Source organism: Schistocerca nitens, chromosome 9 (assembly GCF_023898315.1).
Source record: "Schistocerca nitens isolate TAMUIC-IGC-003100 chromosome 9, iqSchNite1.1, whole genome shotgun sequence".
Lineage (NCBI taxonomy): Eukaryota > Metazoa > Arthropoda > Insecta > Orthoptera > Acrididae > Schistocerca > Schistocerca nitens.
In genome coordinates, this window is record NC_064622.1 from 357,208,036 (window position 1) to 357,222,836 (window position 14,801).

At 44.8% G+C, this 14,801-nt stretch overlaps 1 protein-coding gene across 4 annotated transcripts in view; it reads left to right on the forward strand.

Annotated features, from left to right (window-relative positions):
* Positions 1–14,801, forward strand: part of LOC126203836 (mucin-5AC) — a 572,866-nt gene that overhangs the window by 339,618 nt on the left and 218,447 nt on the right. For 3 of the 4 annotated variants that reach the window (XM_049938208.1, XM_049938209.1, XM_049938211.1), the window contains one exon: positions 8,037–8,099. The exons of the other annotated variant lie outside the window; for it this stretch is intronic. In XM_049938208.1, coding sequence (XP_049794165.1) covers positions 8,037–8,099 — 63 coding nt within the window. The remainder of the gene's footprint in view (positions 1–8,036; positions 8,100–14,801) is intronic. 4 annotated transcript variants of the gene reach the window in all.

Sequence of the window (14,801 nt, forward strand, 5' to 3'; positions counted from 1 at the left end):
ACCAAACACGGATGCGACCATCATGGTGCTGTAAACAGAGCGTGGATTCATCCGAAAAAATGACGTTTCGCCATTAGTGCACCCAGATTCGTCGTTGAGTACACCATCGCAGGCGCTCCTGTCTGTCATGCAGCGTCAAGGGTAACCGCAGCCATGGTCTCTGAGCTGATAGTCCATGCTGCTGCAAACGTCGTCGAACTGTTCGTGCAGATGGTTGTTGTTTTACAAACGTCCTCATCTGTTGACTCAGGGATCGAGACGTGGCTGCACGATCCGTTACAGTTATGCGGATAAGATGCCTGTCATCTCGACTGCTAGTGATACGAGGCCGTTGGGATCCACCACGGCGTTCCGTATTACCCTCATGAACCCACCGATTCCATATTCTCCTAACAGTCAGTGGATCTCGACCAACGCGAGCAGCAATGTCGCGATACGATAAACCGCAATCGCTATAGGCTACAATCCTACCTTTATCAAAGTTGGAAACGTGATGGTACGCATTTCTCCTCCTTACACGAGGCATCACATCAACGTTTCACCACGCAACGCCGCTCAACTGCCGTTTGTGTATGCGAAATCAGTTGGAAACTTTCCTCATGTCGCCGCATTTTAGGTGTCGCCACGGGCGCCAACCTTGTGTGAATGCTCTGAAAAGCTATTCGTTTGCATATCACAGCATCTTCTTCATGTCGGTTAAATTTCGCGTCTGTAGCACGTCATCTTCGTGGTGTAGCAGTTTTAATGGCCAGTTGTGTATATGCTTTTCCTGGGAGAGTAAGAGAACAGTGGCCATTACTTCAGTGTTTGTCATTGCCAGTCAACGCGTACGGTGTGCAATGAAGCCTCTGAGCATGCTCGTGTTAACTGATTGTCCCGGCGGCAGGCATTGTGCGCTTAAATGCTGCGCCTGGTGTAGGGGTGGCTGTGGGCTATATGTATAAGACCTCCAGCGTTAGCGCTAATGACTCTGAGTGACAGCCATCGGTTACGTGGTATCCTGATTCATCGCATACATGAATGACCTGCTAGCAGATGTCGAAGGGCCTGTTTCTCATGAAGCCAAACAGGAGGGATATATATTGTGTGTGTGTGTGTGTGTGTGTGTGTGTGTGTGTGTGTGTGTGTGTGTGTGTGTGTGTGTGTCCATACACTGAGGTGACAAGTCATGGGCCTTCGTGTAGCATGTTGCATGGACTCAACAAGTGTTTGAAGTCCCCTGCAGAAATATTGAGCAATACTGCCACTATAGCCATCCGTAAAGGTTCTGGTGCAGTATTTTGTGCACGAGTTGACGTTTCGATTGTGCCCATAAATGTTCGATTTTATTCATGCCGTGCGACCTTGACGGTCAAATCAAATGGCTCTGAGCAGTATGGGACTTAACATCTGAGGTCATCAGTCCCCCTATAACTTAGAACTACGTAAACCTAACTAACCTAAGGACATCACACACATCCATGCCCGAGGCAGGAGCCAGATTCGAACCTGCGAGCGTAGAGGTGGCGCGGTTCCAGACTAAAGCGCTTAGAACCGCTCGGCCACACCAGCCGGCTCGATCAAATCATTCGCTCGAGTTGTCCATAATGTTGTTCAAACGAACTGCGAACAACTGCCGCCAGGTGATATGATTCATTGTTATCCATAAACATTTCTTCGTTGTTTGGGAACACGACGTCCATGAACGGCCGCAGATGGTCTAAAAGTGGTCAGACATAACGATTGCCAGTCAATGATCGGTTTAGCCGGACCAGAGGTTCCAGTCGATTCCATGTAAACACTGCTCACACCATTATGCAGCTTGTACAGTGCTTTATTGACAATTTGGGTCCATGGCTTAGCGAACAATTGTTTCCCAGTGACTTGTTTGGGAACATGAATTTCCCGAACGGCTGCAAATCTACTTGAGGTGGCCGAACTAATCATTTCTAGTCGGTGATAGGTTCATTTGGACCAGATGACCCCCTACATTCCATGTAAACATACCCAACAGCATTATGGAATCACAACAAGCTTGCTCATCGCCTTGTTGGCAAGTTGAATCCATGGCTTCGTGAGGTGTCGTCTAGGGTGCAGCCGACATGGTCACGGGTCCAGGAGAGGCACTGCGGGCGATTTCGTGCTGATAGCAAATGTGCACGCGTCTGGTGCCGCAAACTATTAACTCCAAATTTCGCCGCACTGCCCTAACGGATACGTTAGTGTTACGTCCCACATTGATTTCTGCGGTTATGTCACTCAATGTTGCTTGTCTGTTAGCACTGACAACTCTACACAAACGCCACTGCTTTCGGTCGTTAAATGAAGGCCGTCGACCGATGCGTTGCCCGTGGTGTGAAGAAATGCCTGAAATTAGGTATTCTCAGCACTCTCTTGACACTATGGACCTCGGAAATTTGAATTCTCTAACAATTTTGCGAATTGAATGTCACATTCGTCTAGCACCAACTACAATTCCGCGTTCAGTCTCTGAATCCCTGTTGTGCGGCCATAATCACGTGGGAAGCCTTTCACTGATTCACCTGAGTACAAACGATAGCTCCAGCAATGCACTGCCCATTTATACCTTGTCTACGCAGTGCTCCCACCATCTGTATACAGTGTGTTCGGGGAGGAAAGGTCAATATTTTACACAGTGATAGTATAAGTAATTCTGAACAAAAAACGTTGTATGAACGGAGGTCCCCAAATGCTTCGTTAGGGAGGTATGGGTATTGAAAGGAACTTCAATTCTGCAAATTTTATGTGCACAACGTGAATGTATACGCAGTACAAGTGGACCGTAACGTGATTTTCTTGAAAACAATGTTACAGAGAAGTACAGTTACGTTACACATTTTTACATAATGTTTATTTACTTTGCATTTAGTACATTACGCATTACAACATGCTTGTTACAAGTATACAGTTGAAAAAGACTTACTAAGTCTTTTACAAACGGCTTTAACACTTATCGTGCAGATGTTGTATAGTTCACAGAACAGGTTCGAATATCCCACCATGAACGTCAATGCACTTTTGCGCTCAAGCGTTAACATGTTGTGTTGCTTGTTCAATTGCCTGTGGTTGGTTCCTAATCAATTCAGCAGCGTCCATGATGCGTCGAAGCAGTTCATCTCGTGTATTTACCGTCACTTTGTGCGCCTCTGATTTCATCCAACCCCATAAACAGAAATCTAAAGGTGTAAGGTCAGGTGATCTTGGAGGCCAGTTAATAGCACCGCCACGGCCAGTCCTGCGATTAGGGTAGGTGCGGTTGAGATGGTTCCTTACATGCAAGGTAACATGTGGAGGGGGCACATTCATGTTGAAAGTACATTCCAGTTCGCTTGGCTTCCAATAGTTCCACTAATGAATTTTCCAAAAAATGCAGGTACCCCTCTCTCGTCAATCGCTGATTGATAATAAATGAACCTATCAAAAGGTTACCTATCATGCCACACCAAACATTTAGGGCAAAACGTACTTGGAAACTGCTATCCACTGAAGCGTATGTATTTCTTCGTGACCATCGATGATTATTGCGTGTGGTGTTTATTCCATGCCGTGAAAACTGGTCTTCGTCAGTGAATAGTATGTATGGAATGACCATTCTCAATTACCCAGTGACAGAATTGAAGTTGTTGGGCATTGTCGCCAACGTGTAGATTTTCTACACGCTGTACGTGATATGGATACAGGTTTTCCGCATGTAATGTTTCCCATACACGTGTGTGTATGACATTCATACCCAGGGACATTCTTCGTATGCTCGTACTGGGACTTCGCTCAACACTTGCGATAATTTCTTTCTTTTCTTGCAAAGTTTGTTGACGTGCACGCTCGGACGAAAAATGCCTACTTGGAAGAGAGCCTGTTGCACGCACAGTGATAAACAGTTTGGTAAACACCCTGCGATCAGGTAATCGTAGAGTCGGAAAGTGCCTGTGGTATTCTTCTCTTGAAGCGGTAGGACTACCGTCGGAGAAGCCATAAACATGCACCATATCTGCGTATTCCTCATTACTGCAGACGTGTGGCATTGTTAGCAGCGCTTGTACGAACACGGTTAACACCATACACTACACAGATTACGGACCCGTTTCCTGTACACTACACAATGCGGCTTACACGGCACAACGGCGCAAACAAAGGGTGATTGTACTACGTACGTCACATGACCATAATACGTAGTAGGTTGCATAGCATAAACATGGCATGTACCCGTGCATTGTTTGCTAGAAAATCACATTACGGTCCAGTTGTATTGTGTATACGTTCACGTTGTGCACATCAGTTTTGCAGAATTAAAGTTCCTTTCAATACCCATACCTCTCTACCGAAATATTTGCGGACCTATGTTCATATACATTTTTTTGTTCAGATTACTTATACTATAACTGTTTTAAATGTTGACCCTTCCTCCCCAAACACCCTGTATATGCATATCGCTATCCCTAGACTTTTGTCATCTGTGTATATCTGATTGGCCAGGTAGGATTCATCATCTCGCAAATGGAATTATTTACTAGCAGAAGAACAAGCATACAAAAGAAAGTTCATGGCCAAAGTATTGTTATATTGCTAGCTACGTTTCTGTATTAGGCCGAAGATACTGCACAACTGTGCAGTGCCGACTTTATGCCGTGATGTTAGTTCACGTTCACTTGCGGTACTAGCTGTTGATAGTAGTACTGTCTTCAAGTTAGTGCCTTTAAATTTGAATTCAGTATTTCTTAGTTCTGTCTTGGGTTTCTTTGTCCAGCAGTGTTAGTAGTATGTTAACAGCTGTATGGATAGGTTTACTGAGGAAGAATTGGCCGATATGCAGTTAGTGCAAGCGTTCATTGAATGCTATGGAAGAGCGGCCCTACGACGCTATGCTTTGTTCTTGCAGCGACGCAAATCAAACCACAGCGCAGTGTTTCGCATGAGGGTTGTTGTATTGTTCTGTGTACATTTTGATTGTGACATATTGTAGGCCTAATCAACTGTTGTGATGATACTTTTACAGGAACGAGAATTACAGCGGTAACAAACCAAATAAATCATAATTATATTATTACTCTATAACGGACCACCGGACAACTTGGGCCACTTGTGCTAAAATCCTCAGAACGCATCACTCAACGATTTTTGAAGATTTGTCGATGAATTTCTGATCCGTACTATATAGTTCCTGTGTACTCTCGAGCTTCCAGTTCGTCAGTTACCCTTGAGAAACTCATTTTAATGCTGTCATCGAATAAGTCTAAGTCAGGTTTGTCTTCCTGTCTTTTGTTACACAAAAATACAAGCTGGGTCTGGCCTGTAGGTGTGGACACTGCAGTAGTGTGTGGGGACCATGCTGTGGTGACACATAGTGTCCCTGACTGTGATTCCAAGTGCTATCTTGCCCCCAGGCAGTTTGAGGTTCTCCACGGACTAGCATTAATGCCTTACGACGCTCTTGTTGGCTCTCTAGTTCTTTCATTGTGAAATACTGTCATTGACATGCCGACTACCCAACCTCAAACCATTAAAATGACTCTGGGACGGCATTGTCTGGGAAAGATGTTCGTTCCTGTCTCTTCAGGCCTCCACATTTTAAAGCACACCATTACAGAAATGAAAATTGATATGGAATGAAAAATCGTGTTGATTTTATGGTATGCTTTCGGGTATTCAACCGAAGTTTCCTATTCTGCGTTGTGCGCCAGACCCGCCTGGCATTACAGCACAGCTCGCAGCATCTGAAGACGTCAGTTGGGCCTGTTGCCGAAATATTGTGCGTAAAATGAAACCAACAACTCGAAAGAACGCCATTGATCAGTCACGCATAGAAAACCTGAGAATATTGTAGTTACTGGAAGTCAGTGATCATAAATCAGTAATAAAAATTGCGAAAGAATGCTAATCATAAATTAAGGTGAGACACACAGAACCGTTATACTTCGCATAAAACTAAATTCCCTGTAAGTATATCCCGTCGGTGTATACGGATTGCGATAGCACAAACAACTTTTAGACCAAACCAACGTGTGGATCAAAAACCCCACGAGGTCCGTTACGGCCAGCTGTCTTGGCTCTTACCCCACAGTGATATACGAGGTCTTAGTGTTGTCATTCCACTTCCATTTGCATTACCTTGGAATTTTCTTCAACTGTTTTTATTATAATCAACAAACGGGGCACCAACGCTTGTTAAACATTCTTTCAACTGCTTAATGTAATCATACCTAGAGTACCCGTTGATATGAGATCACTTCGTCTATTTCATAAGCCTTACGTGACTCACTTCTAATGTGAATATGTACAAGGGACATTCAGAAAGAAACGAGCCGGAGGCATAATTACAGAAATCAGTACATGTATTTTAGAATATTGACCCTGGCTGTTAAAGACACTAGTCTCACAAAATACCCGGGGCTACGATGTTGAGTTCCGCACGTACGGCTGGACGTCGTCGTCCTAGGTGAATCGTTGCCCCTCAGAGCCTTCTTAAGTGGACCAAAAATGGCCCCCTTCTGATTCAGTTCTTGCAGCACGGGACAACAGTGAATGCCCAGCGTTACTCGCAAACCTTGACCACCCTTCGCCAAGCGAGCAAATCAAAACGACCAGGCAATCTCCCCCGTGGGGTCATTCTGCTCACGACAATGCAAAACCTCATTTGGCCAACAGAGTCGCGGCACTCCTGCAAAAATTCAAATGGGAGGTTCTCGGCCACCTTCCATACAGTCCTGACTTCTCTCCATGTGATTACGCCATTTTGGCCTCCTTAAAAAGGTTCTGAGGAGCAAACGATTCACCTCGGACGACGACGTCCAACTGTACTTGCGGAACTAGTTAACATCGCAGCCCCGGGGAATTTTATGAGACAGCCATTCACCGCCTTGTGTCACAGTGGGGCAAGGGTCTCAACAGACCAGGGTCAGTACTTTTAACTTACAGGTACTGATTTATGTAATTATGCCTCCGGCTCGTTTCTTTTTAAACGCCCCTTACATTTCAGAGACAATACCTTCAGAAAAAACATGAATTACTTGCCCAATATGTGCTAATTTTTGCAGTACTCCTACTACTTTTTATTTATCCGGTTGTAAGTGGTCTTGAGGGCTGCTATAGACTATTCAGTTCTTAATATGGTCTTCTATTAAATAAATACTAAAAGATACTCGGATTTATTTCCCAATTGCAACGACGATACCATAAGGATAGTGCGATTTTACATCGTAATGCTCAGCTGAGGAGAACGAATTGACTTATACTCAAGTGAAGAGTTGCCTTATTATTACTACTACATGAGCGATCATGACCAAGAACAAAATTTCTCATTAATCATGACCAAGAACAAAATTTCTCATTATTTTAAGAAGACATACAGGACATTAACGTAGGCGACTCTGTCCTCAGCCCGAAGGTTGTTTTGAACACCGCAGTGCTTCTACTAACCGCGATCCTGCAGTACGTTGTATGCCCTTACCTTCCTCCTGACTTACCCAGCCAGTTATGTGGAACCTGCAGTTTAAGACGACTCTGAAACGTGGTGCCACTGGGCCTTTTCCACGCTGAAGAATCATTGAAAGAGACGGAGAAGTGAAAGACACAATTGCAGGTCCGATTGAAAATGGAGCCCCAGAAATTTGGGTTTCCACGCACACGCACACACACTCCCATCCAACCCTCACCCCTCTCTCTCTCTCTCTCTCTCTTCCAAGGAGAGCATCTATGCGAAGTTTCACCAGCCCTTGATATCTCTATTGCTTGTAAGAAAATATTTATCTCGATTAAATTATGTTTGATGTAGGTCTGTCTCTTCTGCTGTCAAATGTTTGTTTCCGAAAAATGTGAAACTGATATGAATTCACAAATTTCCTCGCAATTTTTGCCTGTTCTCTTTAACATGTGAGACTTGACTATGCACACTTTCAGCTGTTATGGAGTACCATTAGTAAAACCGATGTTAATTGTGAGGTTACATTACCTGTTTGAACCACGTTATTTCAGTATCTGTATTATGTATTCGTACACCGCTGTTACTGTTACTAACGTATTTTTTTCCCTTCTGTCTGTAGGTATGTTGCCAGCAGCGGAGTCTCGACGTAGTCGGAAGGCGAGTCAGTTTTCCCTCTGCACGAGTAAGTTGCATTTAAATATTTAATATAACTATTACAAACTTAGATAACTTTAAAGTAAATGCATCTTAGAATCTGTAAGCGGGGAATGCTGCTAAAAATACCGTCACTTTATAGGTAACAGCGACAATAATTGTAGTATACATTCAGTACGTACCTGCCATTAGATATAAGCTGTTGCGTTCGTTCTCTGGTACATTGTTGACGGAGATATAATTCCTGTATCAGGACTGGTGTTAAGGGATTGATTAGAACGTACAGTCTTAATGATTCTGTATTCTAAAACAAGTAATGATTCCAAATGTTCGGTTAAACAATTTTGTCGAGGACTGCTACATACTACAGTCAATCATAACACATTTATTTAGTAGTGTGTTGCATTCCATTTCACTTCGACGGTGGTAGCGATGCGCCGTGGGATAGGCTCCCAGAAACATCGAAAGTGGAGGGAGGAGATCCAGTTATTCGAATAACTGCATCAGTTTTATGAGTGCATCAGAATTTAGATGCCATGCTGACTTCCATGCAGTGTTAACGTCTGTACTTCACTTCCACCTACTCATGAAAGCAGTGAGATACCATTGTCATTTCAAATTCATTAGCATCTACACACCTGTAGGTCACCCATAATTGAGGTAGCTTACAAAACCCTTGTTCGACCTATACTTGAATATGTCTGATCCGTATGATATCCACCTAAAATTGATAGAGGAAACAGAGAAGATCCAGAGAAGCGCGTTTAGTTACAGGTTGATTTAGTAAGAGCGAAAGCGTCACGGAAATGCTCGGCCAGACACTCTGCAATAGACACGCTATGCATTCCGTGTTGTTTACTGTTAAAATTCTGAGAGCGTACGTTCCTAGAAAAGTCAGTCGTTATATTGCTTCGTCCTACGTATATCTCGCGAAAAGACCATGAAGATAAGATTAGAGAGTTTTGAGAATACACAAGGCTTACTACCAATCGCTCTTCCCGCAAACAATTTGCTAGTGGAGCGGAAAAGTGGTTAAGTTACAGTGATACACAAGGTACTGTCCTCCACAATCCTTGTGGAATATATCTGGAAATGAACCTTCAGTTTAATTTCGTACCAAGTGGTGTATGTTCCGATTGTGAATGTGGGGCACGTGCTTGACTAATTGGCAACATTCCGTGATGATACAGTCAGTGGTTATTTATAAAGCTAAGCTGTTTCCTATCATATGTAATATAATCTTTTAAAACGGCGAACTAGGGCTTAGGAACAAAGGTTCGCGCTAAAAGACTGTCCTTGATGCTTAGCTTAAGCCTGATTATTTCACATTTGGAATACGTAATAGCCTCACTAAATACTACAGAGTTCTTTACGGCAATGAATACGTTGCCACTACCAATGGCCCTAGCCTATCCTTGGCGGTAAATATTCTAATCTGAATTCAATATTCCACTGTTGTTGGCTTCTGGATTCAACCGCATATGTGGACAATATTACCTTCAATAAGCGATAACGATTTTGGGACGTTATCCTGGATTCATGGATGCCCCTGCAGTTCACTTATATTAACCCCTTTTTTTCTGATCTACGAGAACGAATGTTCTGTGAGAACAATGTGGTTGAATCTGTCTTCTATTTCGACTGGCAATTTATCACTGATACCAAGATAGAGTTTCTCTCTCTCTCTCTCTCTCTCTCTCTCTCTCTCTCTCTCTCTCTCTCTCCCCCCCTCCCCCTCCACCCAAGACAAAAGAGTACGCCACGCGTACTCCGTTATCCTAGTAACCGCCTCCTGTGTGTAATGCACGCCCGACATATTGAGTGGAAAGGGCTACTGTTATCAACCGGATAGCGAAGGTAGAGGAATTCGCATCGTATTATCGCCGCAGAGTTTGAGCCTCTGGTGTAGACCTTCCGCTCATCTCCCAACTAGAGGACCGCTGTCGACTCTGGAATACGATGCTAGCTGCCCTCACCAGATCAGCCAACCGCCGGAAATAACCGAGGCAATAACCGTTTATTGGTTGATAAAGTCAATTGCACTCTGACCACACACGTGCCAACACGCTTTTCTGAACAGATTGGCCGGGTTGGCTGACGTTGGTCATCGACCTGATCGTCAGATGTCAGTTCCCGTGTGATTGTAGCCAAGCCCCTCCGTCCGCTGCTTTCATTCTTTCTTTCTTCCTGAAACAAATGTAGCTATTCATGATATGGTTAAAACTGAAATAATGGAACACCACGTGTGAACCTATGCGATTCATATTTGTTTCCCTTGCTTCAGAAAGGATGCAAAACAATAATTAGTCACCGTGAAGGTGTTGCTACTTGCATCGCAAGTCGACGTTTCACAGTATCTGGATGTAAATGCAAAAGCGAGCCATTCTGTTTCTAATTATTATTTCTAACTATTAGGCGCCTCCGTAGTGTGTGTATTGCTTCGATGACCAGTGACACAAAGATCCTTGGTTCAGTTCCCAGTTACCCTTGGAGTCTCGGAGATGTAGGGATTAATGGAATAAATAAGTAGCTCCGGATACTGCAGAAGGGTTACACTAAGACGTGAGCCACATTATATTTTTATGACACTAGTGCCTTCATCTGTACACATTTCGGTAACTGTAACTGCGATTGTTTTGTTATTTTTCCTTAAGAGTCTGCAATATAACCATTCATTAGTTACTTTATTCCACTATCCCACTGTATGTTTGTTGATGTTTTATTTAGCATATTTTTCCATTATCTTGTTTTGCCCTCCTGGGGGTAGGCTTAACGCTAACTGCGTTGAATAAAAATGACTTAGTCACTGCTGTTAATTGTGTGTGTAGGAAATGGTGGAAGTTGATAGTCATGTGATATAGTGATATGTTTCATGGTGTGAAGTGTGAGTGCCAGTGTTGCAGAATAAAGATGGTGCGAATTTCGAAGTAATTTAAATGCTTCTGACAAGCAAGTCGTCCTACGTGGGTCAGTATACACCCACATCCCCGAGAACACAGCTTGACATAAAACTTGTGCCAACAACGCGTTTCAGAAGTGCAAGTAAAAACGCTGTGGAACAGAGTTAGTCACCTATTTATCCTGAAACCGTGGAACGGGCACCATCTTGGTATACAATATTTTACAAAACTAAATAGAGTTCGAGAACTGTGTAGAAAAAGTTTCAACGGCTTTTTATTGGATGTCGCGGTCGGTCTTTTTCCAAAACTACGATGAAAATATGGATTACAGACTTACAAACTACACTCCTGGAAATGGAAAAAAGAACACATTGACACCGGTGTGTCAGACCCACCATACTTGCTCCGGACACTGCGAGAGGGCTGTACAAGCAATGATCACACGCACGGCACAGCGGACACACCAGGAACCGCGGTGTTGGCCGTCGAATGGCGCTAGCTGCGCAGCATTTGTGCACCGCCGCCGTCAGTGTCAGCCAGTTTGCCGTGGCATACGGAGCTCCATCGCAGTCTTTAACACTGGTAGCATGCCGCGACAGCGTGGACGTGAACCGTATGTGCAGTTGACGGACTTTGAGCGAGGGCGTATAGTGGGCATGCGGGAGGCCGGGTGGACGTACCGCCGAATTGCTCAACACGTGGGGCGTGAGGTCTCCACAGTACATCGATGTTGTCGCCAGTGGTCGGCGGAAGGTGCACGTGCCCGTCGACCTGGGACCGGACCGCAGCGACGCACGGATGCACGCCAAGACCGTAGGATCCTACGCAGTGCCGTAGGGGACCGCACCGCCACTTCCCAGCAAATTAGGGACACTGTTGCTCCTGGGGTATCGGCGAGGACCATTCGCAACCGTCTCCATGAAGCTGGGCTACGGTCCCGCACACCGTTAGGCCGTCTTCCGCTCACGCCCCAACATCGTGCAGCCCGCCTCCAGTGGTGTCGCGACAGGCGTGAATGGAGGGACGAATGGAGACGTGTCGTCTTCAGCGATGAGAGTCGCTTCTGCCTTGGTGCCAATGATGGTCGTATGCGTGTTTGGCGCCGTGCAGGTGAGCGCCACAATCAGGCACACAGGGCCAACACCCGGCATCATGGTGTGGGGAGCGATCTCCTACACTGGCCGTACACCACTGGTGATCGTCGAGGGGACACTGAATAGTGCACGGTACATCCAAACCGTCATCGAACCCATCGTTCTACCATTCCTAGACCGGCAAGGGAACTTGCTGTTCCAACAGGACAATGCACGTCCGCATGTATCCCGTGCCACCCAACGTGCTCTAGAAGGTGTAAGTCAACTACCCTGGCCAGCAAGATCTCCGGATCTGTCCCCCATTGAGCATGTTTGGGACTGGATGAAGCGTCGTCTCACGCAGTCTGCACGTCCAGCACGAACGCTGGTCCAACTGAGGCGCCAGGTGGAAATGGCATGGCAAGCCGTTCCACAGGACTACATCCAGCATCTCTACGATCGTCTCCATGGGAGAATAGCAGCCTGCATTGCTGCGAAAGGTGGATATACACTGTACTAGTGCCGACATTGTGCATGCTCTGTTGCCTGTGTCTATGTGCCTGTGGTTCTGTCAGTGTGATCATGTGATGTATCCGACCCCAGGAATGTGTCAATAAAGTTTCCCCTTCCTGGGACAATGAATTCACGGTGTTCTTATTTCAATTTCCAGGAGTGTAGATTGGTTTTGGAAAAAGAAACCGACAGGACGAAAAAATATTTTCGCTCGCTTCGTAGTATACCGGGGCTACATGTATTGTTTTATTGGGCTGCTTCGAAAGCCTATAGGCTTACTTCGGTTATGTTACTCAGATTTCGCTCCGGTTTCCATATTTGTCAAAAATATTACCCTTACAAGCTGCAGTTCGTGTAGGAACTGTAGGCGAGCAATCTCTGGCCCGGATTAGCATTCCTCCAACAACAATAATCAGATACAGGGTGTTACCAAAAAGGTTCGGCCCAACTTTCAGGAAACATTCCTCACACACAAATAAATAAAAGATGTTATGTGGACATGTGTCCGGAAACGCTTAATTTCCATGTTAGAGCTCATTTTAGTTTCGTCAGTATGTACTGTACTTCCTCGATTCACCGCCATGATTTCCTACGGGATACTCTACCTGTGCTGCTAGAACATGTGCCTTTACAAGTACGACACAACATGTGGTTCATGCACGATGGAGCTCCTGCACATTTCAGTCGAAGTGTTCGTACGCTTCTCAACAACAGATTCGGTGACCAATGGATTGGTAGAGGCGGACCAATTCCATGGTCTCCACGCTCTCCTGACCTCAACCCTCTTGACTTTCATTTATGAGGGCATTTGAAAGCTCTTGTCTACGCAACCCCGGTACCAAATGTAGAGACTCTTCGTGCTCGTATTGTGGACGGCTGTGATACAATACGCCATTCTCCAGGGCTGCATCAGCGCATCAGGGATTCCATGCGGCGGGGGGTGGATGCATGTATTCTCGCTAACGGAGGACATTTTGAACATTTCCTGTAACAAAGTGTTTGGAGTCACGCTGGTACGTTCTGTTGCTGTGTGTTTCCATTCCATGATTAATGTGATTTGAAGAACAGTAATAAAATGGCAAGTAAGCGTTTCCGGACCATGTCCACATAACATATTTTCTTTCTTTGTGTGTGTGGAATGTTTCCTGAAAGTTTGGCCGTACCTTTTTGTAACACCCTGTATAAACAAAGGACATGAATTGGATTTTAGCAGGATAGTGTAGAAAAGGCATTTCTACCCCTGCCTGTGTGCGATCCTACTAAGCTACAGATTTCGCGTTTCGCAAAACTTAGTCATTGAACCAGATGAATTTTCAAATGTGGTGCAGTCGAAGTTAGCGACTAGTCGCACAACAAAATAAGTTTAAAAATAACATGGAGTACCAGACGTTTCAAAATAACTGGGCAGTGTACCCGAACAAAAAGTTTTTCTGTCAGTGTGTACTACCAGTTTCGTCAATAACAGTGAGACATCACATTTTGAATGCAAAAAGAGTTAAAAACCTGCGGTTATCAATGAGTAATGAAGAAATGCGTGATGATTGGGGGCGACAGGGAAACAAATATATTAGCTAGAGATTTCATGTAGTGTATAGGAAGCGGAACTGAGCGAGACGTATATTCAGGCGACTAAAAGGGAGATGTATCAGGATAACTGTTTGGTGGTGGTGGTGGTGGTGGAGGAGGAGGTTGGCTGTAGGTTTTAGACGTCCCACTTGTCGTACGTTACATGAACAAGCAGTGTACCCAGTAAAAATTATTTATAGAAATAGCAAAGCTCCGCGTTATGGGCCAGTCTTGACCGACCGACTGCCGTGTCATCTGCTGCCAATGGCGTCATTTGGATGAGATATGAAGGGGCATGGGGACCAGAACACAGCTCTCTTCGACTTTCTCTATTTTGGAGACGTTCAGTTGGCCTCACGATGCTTAGTGCACACCGTTTCCGTCTTCTCACCAAGGAAAGATCTCTCACAGTATCTGTCATAGAAACTGGTCCTCCACATAGTAGCCAAACAAGTAGACCACTGAGTCACGGAGGTAGGCAGTGCTGTTCATGATTTCCCATTAAAAAAAAAAAGAGCCATATCGACGACGGTGTGTGCAATTCTGTCACATGAATGCATCGGTCGTATCTTTTTTTTATTTTTTATAATGAACACTGTTTTACAGTTGGTATCACTTAGAATCGACGTATTTGGATGCGGCACTATTTTCTGTCGCTTCCATTACACAGTTCATGGA